General features: G+C 49.5%; 1 protein-coding gene across 8 annotated transcripts in view; it reads right to left on the bottom strand.

Annotated features, from left to right (window-relative positions):
* PLA2G6 (phospholipase A2 group VI) overlaps positions 1-14,118 on the bottom strand; it is a 61,195-nt gene that overhangs the window by 32,289 nt on the left and 14,788 nt on the right. For all 8 annotated transcript variants that reach the window (XM_058741308.1, XM_058741307.1, XM_058741312.1 and 5 more), the window contains exon 3: positions 910-1,125. In XM_058741308.1, coding sequence (XP_058597291.1) covers positions 910-1,125 — 216 coding nt within the window. The remainder of the gene's footprint in view (positions 1-909; positions 1,126-14,118) is intronic.

The raw sequence follows: 14,118 nt of genomic DNA, 5'->3' as shown, positions 1-14,118 counted from the left end.
GCTGAGAAACTCAAGTGCAGAAAAGGGAAGTGGGCTTGGAGCTCAGGGGCATTCACGCCATGCTCAGGCTGCCTGGCTCAAACCACTTATTTGTGGCTGATGTGATCTTATCAGTTGTTCAGTGGCACATCCGTACAAGACACGCGTCCTAGGCCCACGCCAGCCTGAAGTGGGAGGCAGGCAGGGTGGGGTAGAGAGGGTCGGAAGGCAGAAATCTCATTAACCTCAGGCAACTGGCTTAATCTCTCGGGGCTTCAATATCCTTATCTACGAAAAGATAACAATAACAGCAGCTGCGCCCGCCCTAGGAAATGGGCAGAAGCACTGGGAAGTGAAACACCATGATGGTGTGCAAGAACAGGTCCGTAGGCTGTAAAGGGCAGTGAGGAGTTTTGAGCCTAGGGCCTGGGAGCTGAAACGAGCTGCGGTCACCTCAGGGCAAGCAGGCGAGCCGGAGTCCTGCGGCGGGGCCCACATGGTCCCTCTCGGGGGTCACTTCCACTGACCATTGGAAGTGTTGGCTGAGGGGCCATATGCAAGAAAGCGGTCCAGCCACCAGGAGGGCACCCGGATCCTTGGAAGGAGATGCAAGGATCTGAGGCCTCTTCGGCCGTCTCCAGCGGAGTGACCTTGCACGGGCCACATAGTCTCTTGGGGGGATGATGACCCTTCATGCGGGTATTGGAAGGACTCAAGTTCATGGTGGGTATAACACACCAGGTGGGCCTGGCACCCGTCGGGCCCTACGTTTCTCCTTCTGGCTTCAGTCCGGCGTTCTTATACTCCCCACTCAGAGGCAACACCGTCCCGCAGAGGGGAACTGAGGCAGGGCTGAGAGACTCCCCGGACTCGCCCGTCCACACACACAGACCCTCGGACCTTCCTGAGGGTCCGGCCCTCCTGGCCCACCTGATGATGTGGCTGTGATGGAAGCACTCTCGGATGCCCAACTCTACCGCCAAATGGGCTGCCGACCAGCTGGGATGGCTGCGGATGAGGTCGGTCAGCTGTTGCAGGGCCTCGATGTGCAGGACTTGGCTGGAGCTCTCGTAGAAGGGCGGCAGCTGGATAGAATAGTGCTGGAAGTTCACGAGGGCGTCCGTCTCCCTCTCCAGCTGGAAGAGTCTGTGGAGCCAGGGCACAGGAGGACGACACAGAAATGAGCCAGCCTCAGCCCACACCCTCGCTGGAGTCAGAAGCCCTGGGTCCCCGCGGACGGCTCACTGCCTGCCTCTGGCTGTGCACTGACCTGTTCCAGCTGGACTCCCCTCTCCACCACGCACACGTGCACACGCGCACACGCATGCACGCACACACCTCTAAATGGAGTCAGGATTTTCTTTTTCTTTCTTTCTTTCTTTCTTTCTTTCTTTCTTTCTTTCTTTCTTTCTTGCTTTCTTTCTGTTTTATTCATTTTTGAGACAGAGAGAGACAGAGCATGAGCAGGGGAGGGGCAGAGAGAGAGGGAGACACAGAATCCGAAGCAGGCTCCAGGCTCTGAGCTGTCTGCACAGAGCCTGACATGGGGCTCGATCTCACAAACTGCGAGATCACGACCTGAGCTGAATTCAGACCTTACCCGACTGAGCCACCCGAGCGCCCCAAACCCCTGCCACTGTTCTAAATGGAGGGGTAAGTTAATGAACGAAACAGATGACATGGCCTGCCTTCCCGGAGCCCATGTTTTTGTGGGCGAGATCAACACAATGAGTAAGGTAAAAATCAAAATAAGTACATTAAACAAACTGCCGTGGAATGAGCGCTATAGAAAAAACAAAGAGAGGACAAGGAAGGAAGTTATTCCTCATTTTCCTCGGCTCCTCTTTGTTTCATCCTGCCAACCTCTTAACATCAGTGTGCTCCACGTTAAATAAATGCTGTTGCTCTGTCGGGTATAATGACACTAAATGACAACTAGAAATGACACTGAAAATTGGGGCGCCTGGGTGGCTCAGCCGGTGAAGCGGCCGACTTCGGCTCAGGTCACGATCTCGCGGTCCGTGAGTTCGAGCCCCGCGTCGAGCTCTGTGCTGACCGCTCGGAGCCTGGAGCCTGTTTCAGATTCTGTGTCGCCCTCTCTCTGACCCTCCCCTGCTCATGCTCTGTCTCTCCCTGTCTCAAAAAGAAATAAAAATGTTAAAAAAAAAAAAGGAAATGACATTGAAAATTGATCATTGGGCTTAGCATCCACTGACGACTTTGACAAGACACTTTAGGTGGAAAGCAGAGCCTGACTCGAATGGTTTAAGAAGGAATGGAATGGAAGAAGCTGGAGAAGTACAGACAGTATGTTGGAGGGGTTTTGCTGTAGAGGGGAACAAGCAGAGGTAGCTAACGGGGAAGGTGGAAGCAGGTGTTTGAATTCCGGTGAGAAGAACCCAAAAGAAAACAGGATCTCTCTGAGGCCTTCCACTCCCACGGCAGACTAGGTCATGTGAACGGGAGCGCCTCCTCGGGACAACCAGAAATGCGCGACAAAATATAAAAGGCCATCTGCTTGAGGCGCTGGATACCTAAGTAGACTGGGATGAAGTGCCAGGCTGGACGGATTACGGAAATCTAGGAAGTGAGCCTGGTGTTGAAGGCTGCTGTCACTTGAGAGGCCGGAGGGATACACCGGAGCATTAACAACCTCGTGGGCTCAGGGGACAGGGACCGGAGGCCAGGGGCGGGGCACCTCTTACCGTGGGTGGGCACCCTGAAGGGCTAATGCTACCAGGTACCTGGGAGAAGCAAACATAAAAGAAACAGAAGGCCAGGCTTTGGGGCACCTCGGTGGCTCAGTCGGTTAGGTGTCCGACTTCGGCTCAGGTCATGATCTCGCAGTCCGTGAGTTCAAGCCCGCATCAGGCTCTGTGCTGACAGCTCGGAGCCTGGAGCCTGCTTCGGATTCTGTGTCCGCCCCTGCTGCCCCTCTGCCCCTTCCCCACTCATGCTCTGTCTTGCTCTGTCTCTTAAAAATAAATGTTAAAAAAAAGAGAAAGCCAGGCTTCAGCTGATTTCTACAAGCACTGGTACAAATCCAAAGTGTACCACACAATCAAAACTCACCAAGCATGGAGGAGATACACATGAAATGCAAAGAAACCAACAGAAACAGATCTGTAAGTAGGGGGCTGCAAACCCTGAAGTCTTCTGACACAGGCTTTAGAATAACTGTGATAAGGGGCGCTTGGCTGGCTTAGTCAGTAGAGCGTGCGAGTCTCGATCTTGGGGTCGTGAGTTCGAGCCCCACGTTGGACATAGAGCTAGCTTACTTTAAAAAACACATAAGTACAACAGCTGTGATAATATTCAAGAGGATAAAATAGAAGGTTTAGAATTTGGGCAAAGAACTTGAAACTATTTTAAAAATGGAAATTACAGAATTAAAAAATACAATTGCCAGGGCACCTGGCTGGCGTGGTCGGTAGAGCACACAACTCTTGATCTTGGGGTGGTGAGTCTGAGCTCCGTGTTGGGTTTAGAGATTACTTAAAAATAACATCTTAGGGGAGCCTGGGTGCCTCAGTCGGTTAGGCGTCCGACTTCGGCTCAGGTCATGATCTCATGGGTTCGAGCCCCACGTCGGGCTCTGTGCTGACAGCTCAGAGCCTGGAGCCTGCTTTGGAATCTGTGGCTCCCTCTCTCTCTCTCTGTCCCTCCCCCACTCATGCTCTCTCTCTGTCTCTCAAAAAATAAATAAACGTTAAAAAAAATTAAAAATACATCAATAAAAATAAAATCTTAATAAATAAGTGAATACATACATCCAATTGCCGACAGTTAAGAACCCAGTGGCCAAATACAAAAGCGGACCGGATGTGGCCTGAGTGGCTCAGTTGGTTAAGTGTCTGACTTTGGCTCAGGACATGACCTCATAGTTCGAGAGTTCGAGCCCTGCATCAAGCACTTGGCTGTCAGCACAGGGCCCACTTCAGATCCCCCGTCTCCCTCTCTCTCTGCCCCTCCTCTGCTCGTACTCTCTCTCTCTCTCTCTCTCTCTCTCTCTCTCTCTCAAAAATAAACATTAAAAAAAAAAACTTAAAAAAAAAAGCAGACTGGGAAATGCTGAAGAGAAACTAGTGAATAGGAACATAGGCCAGACAAGAGTAAACAGAATAAAGCCTGAAGAGCCTAAGGATGAAAAGGCAGGACAGGAGAAAAAGGACACAGAATATATAACGAAAAGATCTACCATAGGTATAAGTGGCACTACAGAAGCAGAACAGAAAAAGAACGGCACAGAAGCCATGTTTGAAGAGTTCATGTCTGTGAACTTTTCAAAATTGATGAAACCTTTTTTTAGACTGACTGAAAAATATCTACGCGCCCTCCCACACAAACACAAAAATAGAAATTCACACTTAGGGACCTCGTGCAGGTTGTTAAAACATGGCCCCCAAATTCTTTGACACTGCTCCCATTGAGTAGTGGTGCCTTATGGCTCTTTACCCTTTAATTTGACTCTGTAACTGTTTTGTCAATAGAATATGGCAGAGGTGATGCCACTTTAGTTTCTGGAGCAAGGTCTTAAGAGACTGGAAGTTTCCACCTCTTTTTTCTGGGGACCCAGTTATCATGCTATGGGAGAACTGACACAACCCACAGGGATGACTCTTGACCTTGGACCCTTAGCTCTGGACGAACTTCCAGGCAACAGCCAGCTCCAACCTGCCCGCTGTGAATGAGTCATCTTAGAATTGGACCCTGCAGTCAAGCCACCCTGGCTAATACCATGCAAAGTAGAAGAGAGCTGGGGCGCCTGGGTGGCGCAGTCGGTTAAGCGTCCGACTTCAGCCAGGTCACGATCTCGCAGTCCGTGAGTTCGAGCCCCGCGTCGGGCTCTGGGCTGATGGCTCGGAGCCTGGAGCCTGTTTCCGATTCTGTGTCTCCCTCTCTCTCTGCCCCTCCCCCGTTCATGCTCTGTCTCTCTCTGTCCCAAAAATAAATTAAAAATGTTGAAAAAAAAAATTAAAAAAAAAAAAAAAAAAAAAAGTAGAAGAGAGCTTTGCCCACTGAGCTCAGCTCAAACTGTATATTTGTCTGGGCTACACAACTGATTGTTGTTTTGAGGCAAGTTCTGGGGTAGTTTGTTACACAGCAGTAACAGAGGACGACACACATCCGTCAACATACTGAAACACAGCAGCAACTGACAGGTACCATATTACAACGGCTGTAAACAAAACGTGGAGAAAAATGCTAAAAACAGCAGAGGAAAAAGTTGTCTTCAAACACTGGCGGCTGGCTTCTCAGCAATGGAAGCCAGAGACAGTGGAATGACATCTTAAAGAGCTAAAAGAAAATAAATGGCAATGAGAATTCTATACCAGCACGCTTCCCTTTAAGTAGGAAGCTGATATTAAAACATTTCACTCGTCGCACAAACAAAGAGAAAGAGAGAGAGGCTTTGTCATTAGCAGACCTACACAAAAGAGAACAGAAACGGATTTTCTCCAGAGAGAAGGAACTTGATCCCATATCGATGGCCTAAGATACGGGGGGTGGGGAGGGTGGGGGGTGGGGGGTGGGAATGAAGTACCAGGAAAATGGCATTTGTGTGGGTGAAACTAAATAAGTGTTGGTGGCAGGGGCGCCTGGGTGGCGCAGTCGGTTGGGCGTCCGACTTCAGCCAGGTCACGATCTCGCAGTCCGTGAGTTCGAGCCCCGCGTCAGGCTCTGGGCTGATGGCTCAGAGCCTGGAGCCTGTTTCCGATTCTGTGTCTCCCTCTCTCTCTGCCCCTCCCCCGTTCATGCTCTGTCTCTCTCTGTCCCAAAAATAAATAAATGTTAAATAAGTGTTGGTGGCATCATGTCTTGTGTTTAAAATAAAAATAGAATTAAAAAAAACAAATAGTATAGAAGCCTAGAGAGGAACAAATGGGGTTAAAAAGTTCTAGGACCCGTTTGTTGTTCTGGGAGACACTAACGTACCAATTGTACTTCAGTCAGTCCAAGGATGTGTGTTCCGATCTCTAGGGTTCTATCAAGAACTGGGAAGGGTTTCCGATTTTGCCCTACTTGCAAACTAACAAGTTAGCCTGACATAGTTTCATGGATGCTGGCAGAAGACACAAGATTCCTGGATCAAAGACAAAGGCCAAATTGTTACTCACAGCAACAGCAGTAGCCAGAGGATCAGCGTGTGCGCCAGTTCCCTGGGATCCAGTTCCCACAGGGTGACGTGAAGAGGGCCAGGTGACACCTGCTCACGTTGCATTAGAAGAGAGAAACCCTGAGTGTAGGGAACTTGGATCTTTTACCATTGTGAATAAGCAAATCTGTCTCAGCTTTGCCCTGGAGGATATGATTTTTATTCCACAAGAGAGTAAGCAAATGTCCCCTCTGCTCTAGGGAAAGACCCAATCTCTATTGTCTAAGGCTGTTCGCTGTATTAACCTCCTTGTAAAGATAACCTGTAACAGAGGAAGTCAGTGTCTCTGCTTGCGAGACATAAGAGAGACCCACAGACAACTGTCCCCCAACAGTTATCACTGAAAGAGAATGACAAAAAAAAGAGAGAGAGAGAGAGAGTGAATGACAGAATGCATAACTTTCGGACTGACAGAGAGGGGACAAATGGAATAATAAGAAAACGATCATGAATTGCAAAACCATTACGCTAAGTGGAAAAAAAAGTCATAAGACTACATGCTGTATGATTACAAGGCAAAACCTTAGTGACAGAAAGCGTATCGGTGTTTGCCAGGGGCTGTGGTGGGTGCCGGTGACTTACCACAAAGGAGCATGGAGGGAATTTTGGAGACCACAGAAATGTTCTGTATCTTAACTGTGGTGATGGCACATGGGTGTGCCCTGTCACCGAAACGCACCAAATGCTACACTTCCAGTTGGTAAATTTCTCATTTTTGTAAATTGCATCTCAGTAAAGCTAACTAAAACAAAACAAAAATAAAACTAAATGTGTAAGAAGACAAGAAAGAAAGGAATAAAGAAAATAGGCAGAACAACAACAAAGAAAATAACAAGATGACAGATTTAGACCCAAATATATCAGAATTGTATGAAGTAGACAGAGACTTAATGTTCCAAATAAATGTAAGGAATAACAGACAAAGATAATCTGGGAAAAAAGTCAACTCTATACTCTTACCAAGATTAAAAATATAAGGAAAATGTATATATATATAAAGAGAATATTTATACATTTTTATATTTATTTTATATTTATATGTTTTATTATAAGTTATATATTATATATTATACAATATAATACTAACCTAAAAGATCTGGCGAAGCTATAATGATAAGAGACAAAATAGAGTTTCAGGTAAAAAGCCTTACTGGAAACAAAGAGGGACAATTCGTAATGATGACAGTTTCAACCCACCAGGAAAATATGACAATTAAGTTAATATGCACTTCATAATAAATCTCCAGAATAAAGTCACACTTGATCGAATTTTTAAAACCAGACATTTCTCAAAACAATGAAATCATCCATAATTCCAACAAAAAAGAGAAAAAAACAAGACAAATCCATAATCACACTGAAATATTTTAGTAACTTTTACCACTCGTAAACAATCAAACCAAAAAAAATCCCTATTGGATCTAGAATGATTAGTAAGCCTGACCTGGCCGACATAGATGAAACACTATCAGCTACAAAATGAGCTTTCTTTCCAAGCACGTGCAAACAAAAGTTAGAAATACTAGGCGTAAGCTGGGCCGTAAAGTACATCTGAACAAATTTCAGAGGTTTTAAAATATTTATTTTTTTTGGGGCGCCTGGGTGGCGCAGTCGGTTAAGCGTCCGACTTCAGCCGGGTCACGATCTCGCGGTCCGTGAGTTCGAGCCCCGCGTCAGGCTCTGGGCTGATGGCTCGGAGCCTGGAGCCTGTTTCCGATTCTGTGTCTCCCTCTCTCTCTGCCCCTCCCCCGTTCATGCTCTGTCTCTCTCTGTCCCAAAAAAAAAAAAAAAAAAAAAAAACGTAGAAAAAAAATATATATATTTATTTTTTTAAATGTTTATTTATTTATTTTTGAGAGAGAGAGAGAGAGAGAGACAGAGAGAGAGAACACGCGCACACAAGTGGGGGAGGGGCAGAGACAGAGGGAGACAGAGAATCCCAAGCAGGCTCCATGCTAATCTGCACAGGGCCCCACACTGGGTTCGAACTCACAAACTGTGAGATCATGACCGGAGCTGAAGCCAAGAGTCGGACATTCAACACATTGAGCCACCCAGGTATCCGTCAAAAGCTTTAAAATATTTAGACCATGTTCTCTGACCACAGTGAAACTAGTCAAGAGACCAAGAACAAAAAGGGAACGAAAAGTCTCCCGTACGTTTGAAAATTAAACAAGATACATACAAACTATCTATGGTTCAAATAAACCTAAAAAAAAATTTTTTTTTTTAATGGGGCGCCTGGGTGTCTTAGTCAGTTGAGGATCCCGCTCTTGATTTTGGCTCAGGTCATGATCTCATGGTCTGTGGGTCTGGGCCCCGTGTCGGGCTCTGTGCTGACAGCTCAGAGCCTGGAGCCTGCCTCGGATTCTCTGTCTCCCTCTCTCTCTGCCCCTCCCCCACTCACACTTGGTGTCTCTCTCTCTCTCTCAAAAATAAGTAAACATTAAACAATTGGTTTAATAAATAAATAAGCTTAAATTTTTTTTTTTTTAACTATCTATGGTTCAAACAAGAAGTCATGGGGAAATCTGGCAAACATCCTGACTCAGTGATAATGTAAATATTCTCTATGAAATTTGTGGAGGAACCTCTGCCTCTGGATAGGACAGAGGAGCTTATACCAAACTAGCCTGCCTGCCGAAAACAAACAGAAAACCAGGACTTAATGCAAATGAGTACAGGAAGGTGTTGGAGGGAGCCCAAGGCCGACAAGAATACAGGCCAAGGTTGTAGAGAAGAGGAAAGCACACTGAGGTATGCCCCACATTTTTACTCAGGACACTCTGGGACCTGTGATGCAGGATATAAAGGATACAAAGGCTGGGAGGCAGCCAGACGCTGCCAGAATTCCCGCTTAGGATGGGCAAAGAGAAGCCAGTATTCAGAGTTTTCCAAGAAGGCCAGAACTTGAGGGAATTACAGGGAAGTAAGCCCAAAATTCTGCAAGCAATTTTCCTCCTAAGCTAGGCGGAGCAAGATGTCAAGAAACCACAGTGTCACCGGGGTGGCTCAGTCAGTTGAAGATCCAACTTCAGCTCAGGTCATAATCTCACAGTTCACGAATTCGAGCCCTCGCATAGGGCTTGCTGCTGTCGGCACAGAGCTGGCTTTGGATCCTCCGTCCCCCTCTCTTTCTGCCCCTTCACTGCTCATGCTCACTCTCTCTTTTTCTCTCTCTCTCTCTCTCTCTCAAAAATAAATAAACATTTAAAAAAAGAAGAGAAAGAAGAAAGAAACCAAATGGAAAACAGCAGCAGAGAGGTTACAGAGCCAAGCAGAAACTGTGGCAGTTTTTCAGTAGTTCGAAAACAGAGATTGAAGTTCGAGGCCTACCAGGTGGAAGGAGCCTGGTGAAACCAAGGCCTTCAGCTGAGGCCTCAGAGCTTCTAGGCCCTGAGAGTAGACATTATGACCTAGGAATCAGTTCCAGGTAGATAATGAATCTACTTACAAAGGGCAACATAATAAAGCTTCGGGAAGATACTACAGAACTACAGAAAAATATCCTCAACTCCTCATGGTAGAGAAGAACTTTCCTATACAGTACATGAAAGCAAACAATAAAAGAGATCAGAGACTCTGACTTCCTTGAGACTAAGAATTCTGTCTTGTCAACAGATAGCATTAAGAAAGTGCAAGGGTTGGGGCACCTGGGCGGCTCAGTTGGTTAAGCGTCTGACTTCAGCTCAGGTCATGATCTCACTCACGGCTCGGTCCATGAGTTCGAGCCCCATGTCGGGCTCTGTGCTGACAGCTCAGAGCCTGGAGCCTGCTTCGGATTCTGTGTCTCCCTCTCTCTCTCTGCCCCTCCCCTAGTTGTGCTCTCTCTCTAAAATAAACAAATAAACATTAAAAACAAAAAGAAGAAGAAAGTACAAGGGGAAGCCATGAGGGGAATGGCTGCAACACACATAACCAACAAAAGGTGTGCGTTTGAATATAGATGCTAAAACTGTAAGAAAAAGAACTTTATTTTTTAAGTGTTCAAGAGCATGGGGCAGGTACTTCACTGAAGGGAGAGTGCCAAATGGTTCATCACCTTATCCAAAGGTGCTCAAACTCGTACGTAACCAGGCAAAGGCAAATGAAAGCCACAATGAGACACTACTACACATCCAACAGAATAATTTTTTTTTTTAAGTTGTCAACACTATACATCAGAAGTAACAGGAATCTCTTTCACCGCTGACGGGAAACCGGATGGGCATTATCCACTGAAGCTCAGGATGTGTATGGCCTCAGCTCGGGAGCTGATTCCACTCCCCGATAGATGCCCACCACAAATGCACACATATACACGCCAAGAAAACCAGAAGCAGCCCAAATTCCCACCAACACACAAATGAATAAGTGAGCCGTGATGTAGTTAACACAGCAGAATTGTACTGCACAGAAGCCGGACCCAGTTCCATGCAAAAACATGTGGAAATCTCACTAACCAAATGCTGCGCAAACAAGGCAGGCACAGAAGCAATAACCAGTAAGTTGGGTTAATGGTTACCCTTAGGGGGGCAAGGGAGCAAAAGGGGGGCTTCCGGGGTGCTGCAATGTTCTATCTTTTGACATGGGTGCTGGTTACAGAGGTATCTGTGATCATTGAGCTGCCCGTGCTTTTCCATGTGTGGTGTTTTTCACTATTTTTAACAAGTTTAAAGAGGGAGAACAGGAGGAGGGAATTGGGGACGGCTGAATAGAGGCAGTGCCTGAGGGGAAATGAAGTCAAGAATGAAATTTTTTTTAAAAAAGGAACAAAGAAGGAACGGCACATTTGTGTAGCAATGGAAAAAACCTGGTCAAGAGGGGAAATTACCCAGGAGAGAGGAAAGAATTGCTGAAGTGGTGTCCTGAGGTGGATGAGGGGATGTTGACCTTGACGGGGACTGGCCTCTGCAGTGACAACAGGGAAGGCCCAGAATGCTGGAGCAGGTGTGGGCAGACAGGGTGGAGGCGCAACCGGCTGCAGGTGAGCATGAAGGGGGTGGGGAGGGAAGGAGGTGGAGGACAGGGTCAGACATACCCGCCGGCCCTTTGGGGTGAGGGCAATCAGCAGGGAGGGGAGCTCCTCAGGCCACGGTGGAGAACTGGAATTAACCAGCATTAGGGTTTTGCCAAGCAAATATGACAAAGAAAGAGAAGCAAGGAAGAAGAGAGGGTATGCAAGGTGTGATCATAATGACAGTTTCAGCAGGGCAGGAAGTGAAGTCCATGAAGGGGACGGGGACCCTAGCAGGGTGACACCTCGGTCTGTGTCTGCAGGGGGAGAACTTGGCATTGAGAGGACTAGGGAGAAGGAGCGGGAAAGACAGGAGCAAGGGCGGCCCGTGGGGGGCTTGTATTTGCAGAAGAGCCGCGGTTACCGGGGATGACAAGATCCAGGGAATGGCCATGTGGGCTGAGGGAGGTCTGGCACCAAGAGCCGTGGGTGTAAGAGGGGGCGCCCTGCAAATTTCACAGTCACCGAGCATCAAAACAGGTAGTGATGGTGACAGGGCACTCTGGGCCAGGGGCACATGTCCCCAAGGGTGTGGGGAACCCCGGGACGGAGTGTGGATAGTACAGGATGATGATTTCAAGGCTGGGGGGCAAGGGGCACCCTGTCCCTCCTCCAGGCCCAGTAGGGGAAAGACCGGGAGAGAAAACTCTTGAGGCTTTCAAGGGAGAGCCAGCCTTGGGTTAGGGCCAGGGGTGCAAGATTCAGAGAGAAGACTGAACACCGAGAGGGCTCGTGGGACTGTCCTTTCCCTCTCTTCTGGACCTGAGCCCCCAGACAAAAACCACCTGGCATCAGCTCTGGGAAGCCTCAGCCTTGGCTGCGAGTGAGCTGTAGGTGTGCCTCAGGGGCTCCGTGAACTTCAGGAAATCGCATGCCGTGCATTTGGGGGAGGGGGTGGGGTGGGGGGTGGAGAGGTCCCCTGGGACTTTCAAGGGCGTCCTAGACCAAAACATGGGCAAGAACCATTAGGCTAGAGTGGTATCTAACTCTCCAGTTTCAAAGCTGAGCACGAGCCCTTCGGCACGGAGGAGAAACTCTCTGCACGTGATGTGCCTCTCTGCAGAGCCCTCTCTTGGCGGGAGGAGGCGAAATCTTCCTCCTCCCCCTTTTAGGCCCATCTCTCCCCCAACTGCCCCCGAGAGGCCTTTTCCAACCCCTCCTGTTAAAAAAATTTTTTTTAACGTTTATTTATTTTTGAGACAGAGAGAGAGAGAGAGAGACAGAGCATCAACGGGGGAGGGGCAGAGAGAGAGGGAGACACAGAATCGGAAGCAGGCTCCAGGCTCTGGGCCATCAGCCCAGAGCCCGACGCGGGGCTCGAACTCACGGACCGCGAGATCGTGACCTGAGCCGAAGTCGGACGCTTCACCGACTGAGCCACCCAGGCGCCCCTAACCCCTCCTGTCAAAGACACATCTACCTTCAGTGGACGCGGGGGCAGCCACACTCGCGACAAATACTCCTCACGCACCTGAGTGCCTGCCTGGCACTACCACGGGCATTAGGGGAGATGACTCTGACCCAGGCGCTGTCCCTCGGGACCTCTGCGGTCTGCTGGGGAGACACAGGTGCAAACAGACACATAGCGATCCCAGGCAAGAGGGGTGGACAGAAGTATGGACAGTGCCGAGGGAGAAGAGAGTGGGGGACGACCCGCCCACAGAGCAGGGAGCCAAGGGTCGGGCAAAGGGGGTGGGGAAGAGCGGCGGCAGTGAGGACAGAGAAGGAAGGGGCAAAGGGGGAGGTCTGTTTGGGGAACGTAAGAGCTTTCCTCGTTCCTACTGTAACATATTTCCCACTGCACGCTGGGTACGGATCTACCTTTCCTTGCTACTGTGTGAGCTCCTGAAGGTGTGCTGTGTTCAGCTCTGCTCAGAGAGGGTGGGCTGTGGGCTGGATGAATAGGGAGGGAGCAAGCCAGGATACAGGCCACTCAGCTTGTCTGAGGTCCCAGTGTTGGGGTGGGGGGGCTGCCTCGAAGATCAGTCCCCTTTCAAGAAGCAAAGATCACATGTCACAAGCAAGGGGCAGGAGTAGGTGATGCATTCGCAGCAGGAACGTAAGTCTGGATGTTATCAGGATGCGCACACAACGCTCCCAGAGACCACCAGAAGAGCCAGGGCTCTGGACCAGACGTCAGGCCCGGGGTGCCCAGGACGGGCCCAGGCGAGCGGAGTCCCGCCCAGCTCTCCCGCACTGCACGGTGGCCCGGCGGGGGGAGGGGAAGGAAGACCTGGGTCCCGGAGCCAGAATGCTGGGTCTGGACCCCAGCTCTAGGAGTGACCAGCTATGTGACTTGGGCAAGTCACTGAAATTCCTTCGGGGGGGGGGGCGCATTTCCTCCTTTTGTAAGACGGGGTCAGTAATACCCCCACTTCCTGGGACTGTTTGTGAGGATACAGTGAGTTACTATTTAGACCTCAGTGCCTCACACATAGCGGATACTGTTACTGTTGTCGCCCTCTGCACCAGCCAGCGCCTGATCTCTCCATCCGGTCCGGTACGGTGGGTCCTTACCTACAGGATCCAGAAAAGCCCGATTCCTTGCCCCATCCTGAAGGTGTGTAGCTGCAGGACAGGAAGACCTCTACCCGGAGCCTGAGGCTGGAGGCAGCCCCTCCCTGGCTACCTGTAACGGGGCTGTGTGCCGTGGGGCAGTTTGGAGCCCTTTGGGCGAGCAAAGGCGGGGGAGGCCTTTCAAAGGCAGGACGTCAGCACCCCGGAGAAGTCTAGAACACCACACCTTCCTTCTACGAACTGCAGGGGATTGGGAGCAGCGGGGGAGACCCCGCGATGACTACCTCTAGGAGAACCCCTGGGCTCTGGCCCCCACACACCGCCCCCCCCCCCCCCCAGGCCTCGGCACGGCCATTTCTGCACCTCTTCATAACTTCCACCCTGCTTCCCAGCTCACCTCCCCGACTGCCTTGAATCTGACAGTCCCCAGTCCCGGACAGAGGGCATGGCGCACAGCGAGCCCTCCGTA

The sequence above is a fragment of the Neofelis nebulosa genome, chromosome 8, assembly GCF_028018385.1.
Source record: "Neofelis nebulosa isolate mNeoNeb1 chromosome 8, mNeoNeb1.pri, whole genome shotgun sequence".
Lineage (NCBI taxonomy): Eukaryota > Metazoa > Chordata > Mammalia > Carnivora > Felidae > Neofelis > Neofelis nebulosa.
The sequence above is the reverse complement of the archived record's forward strand: the minus strand, read 5'-3'. Positions and strand labels throughout refer to the sequence as shown.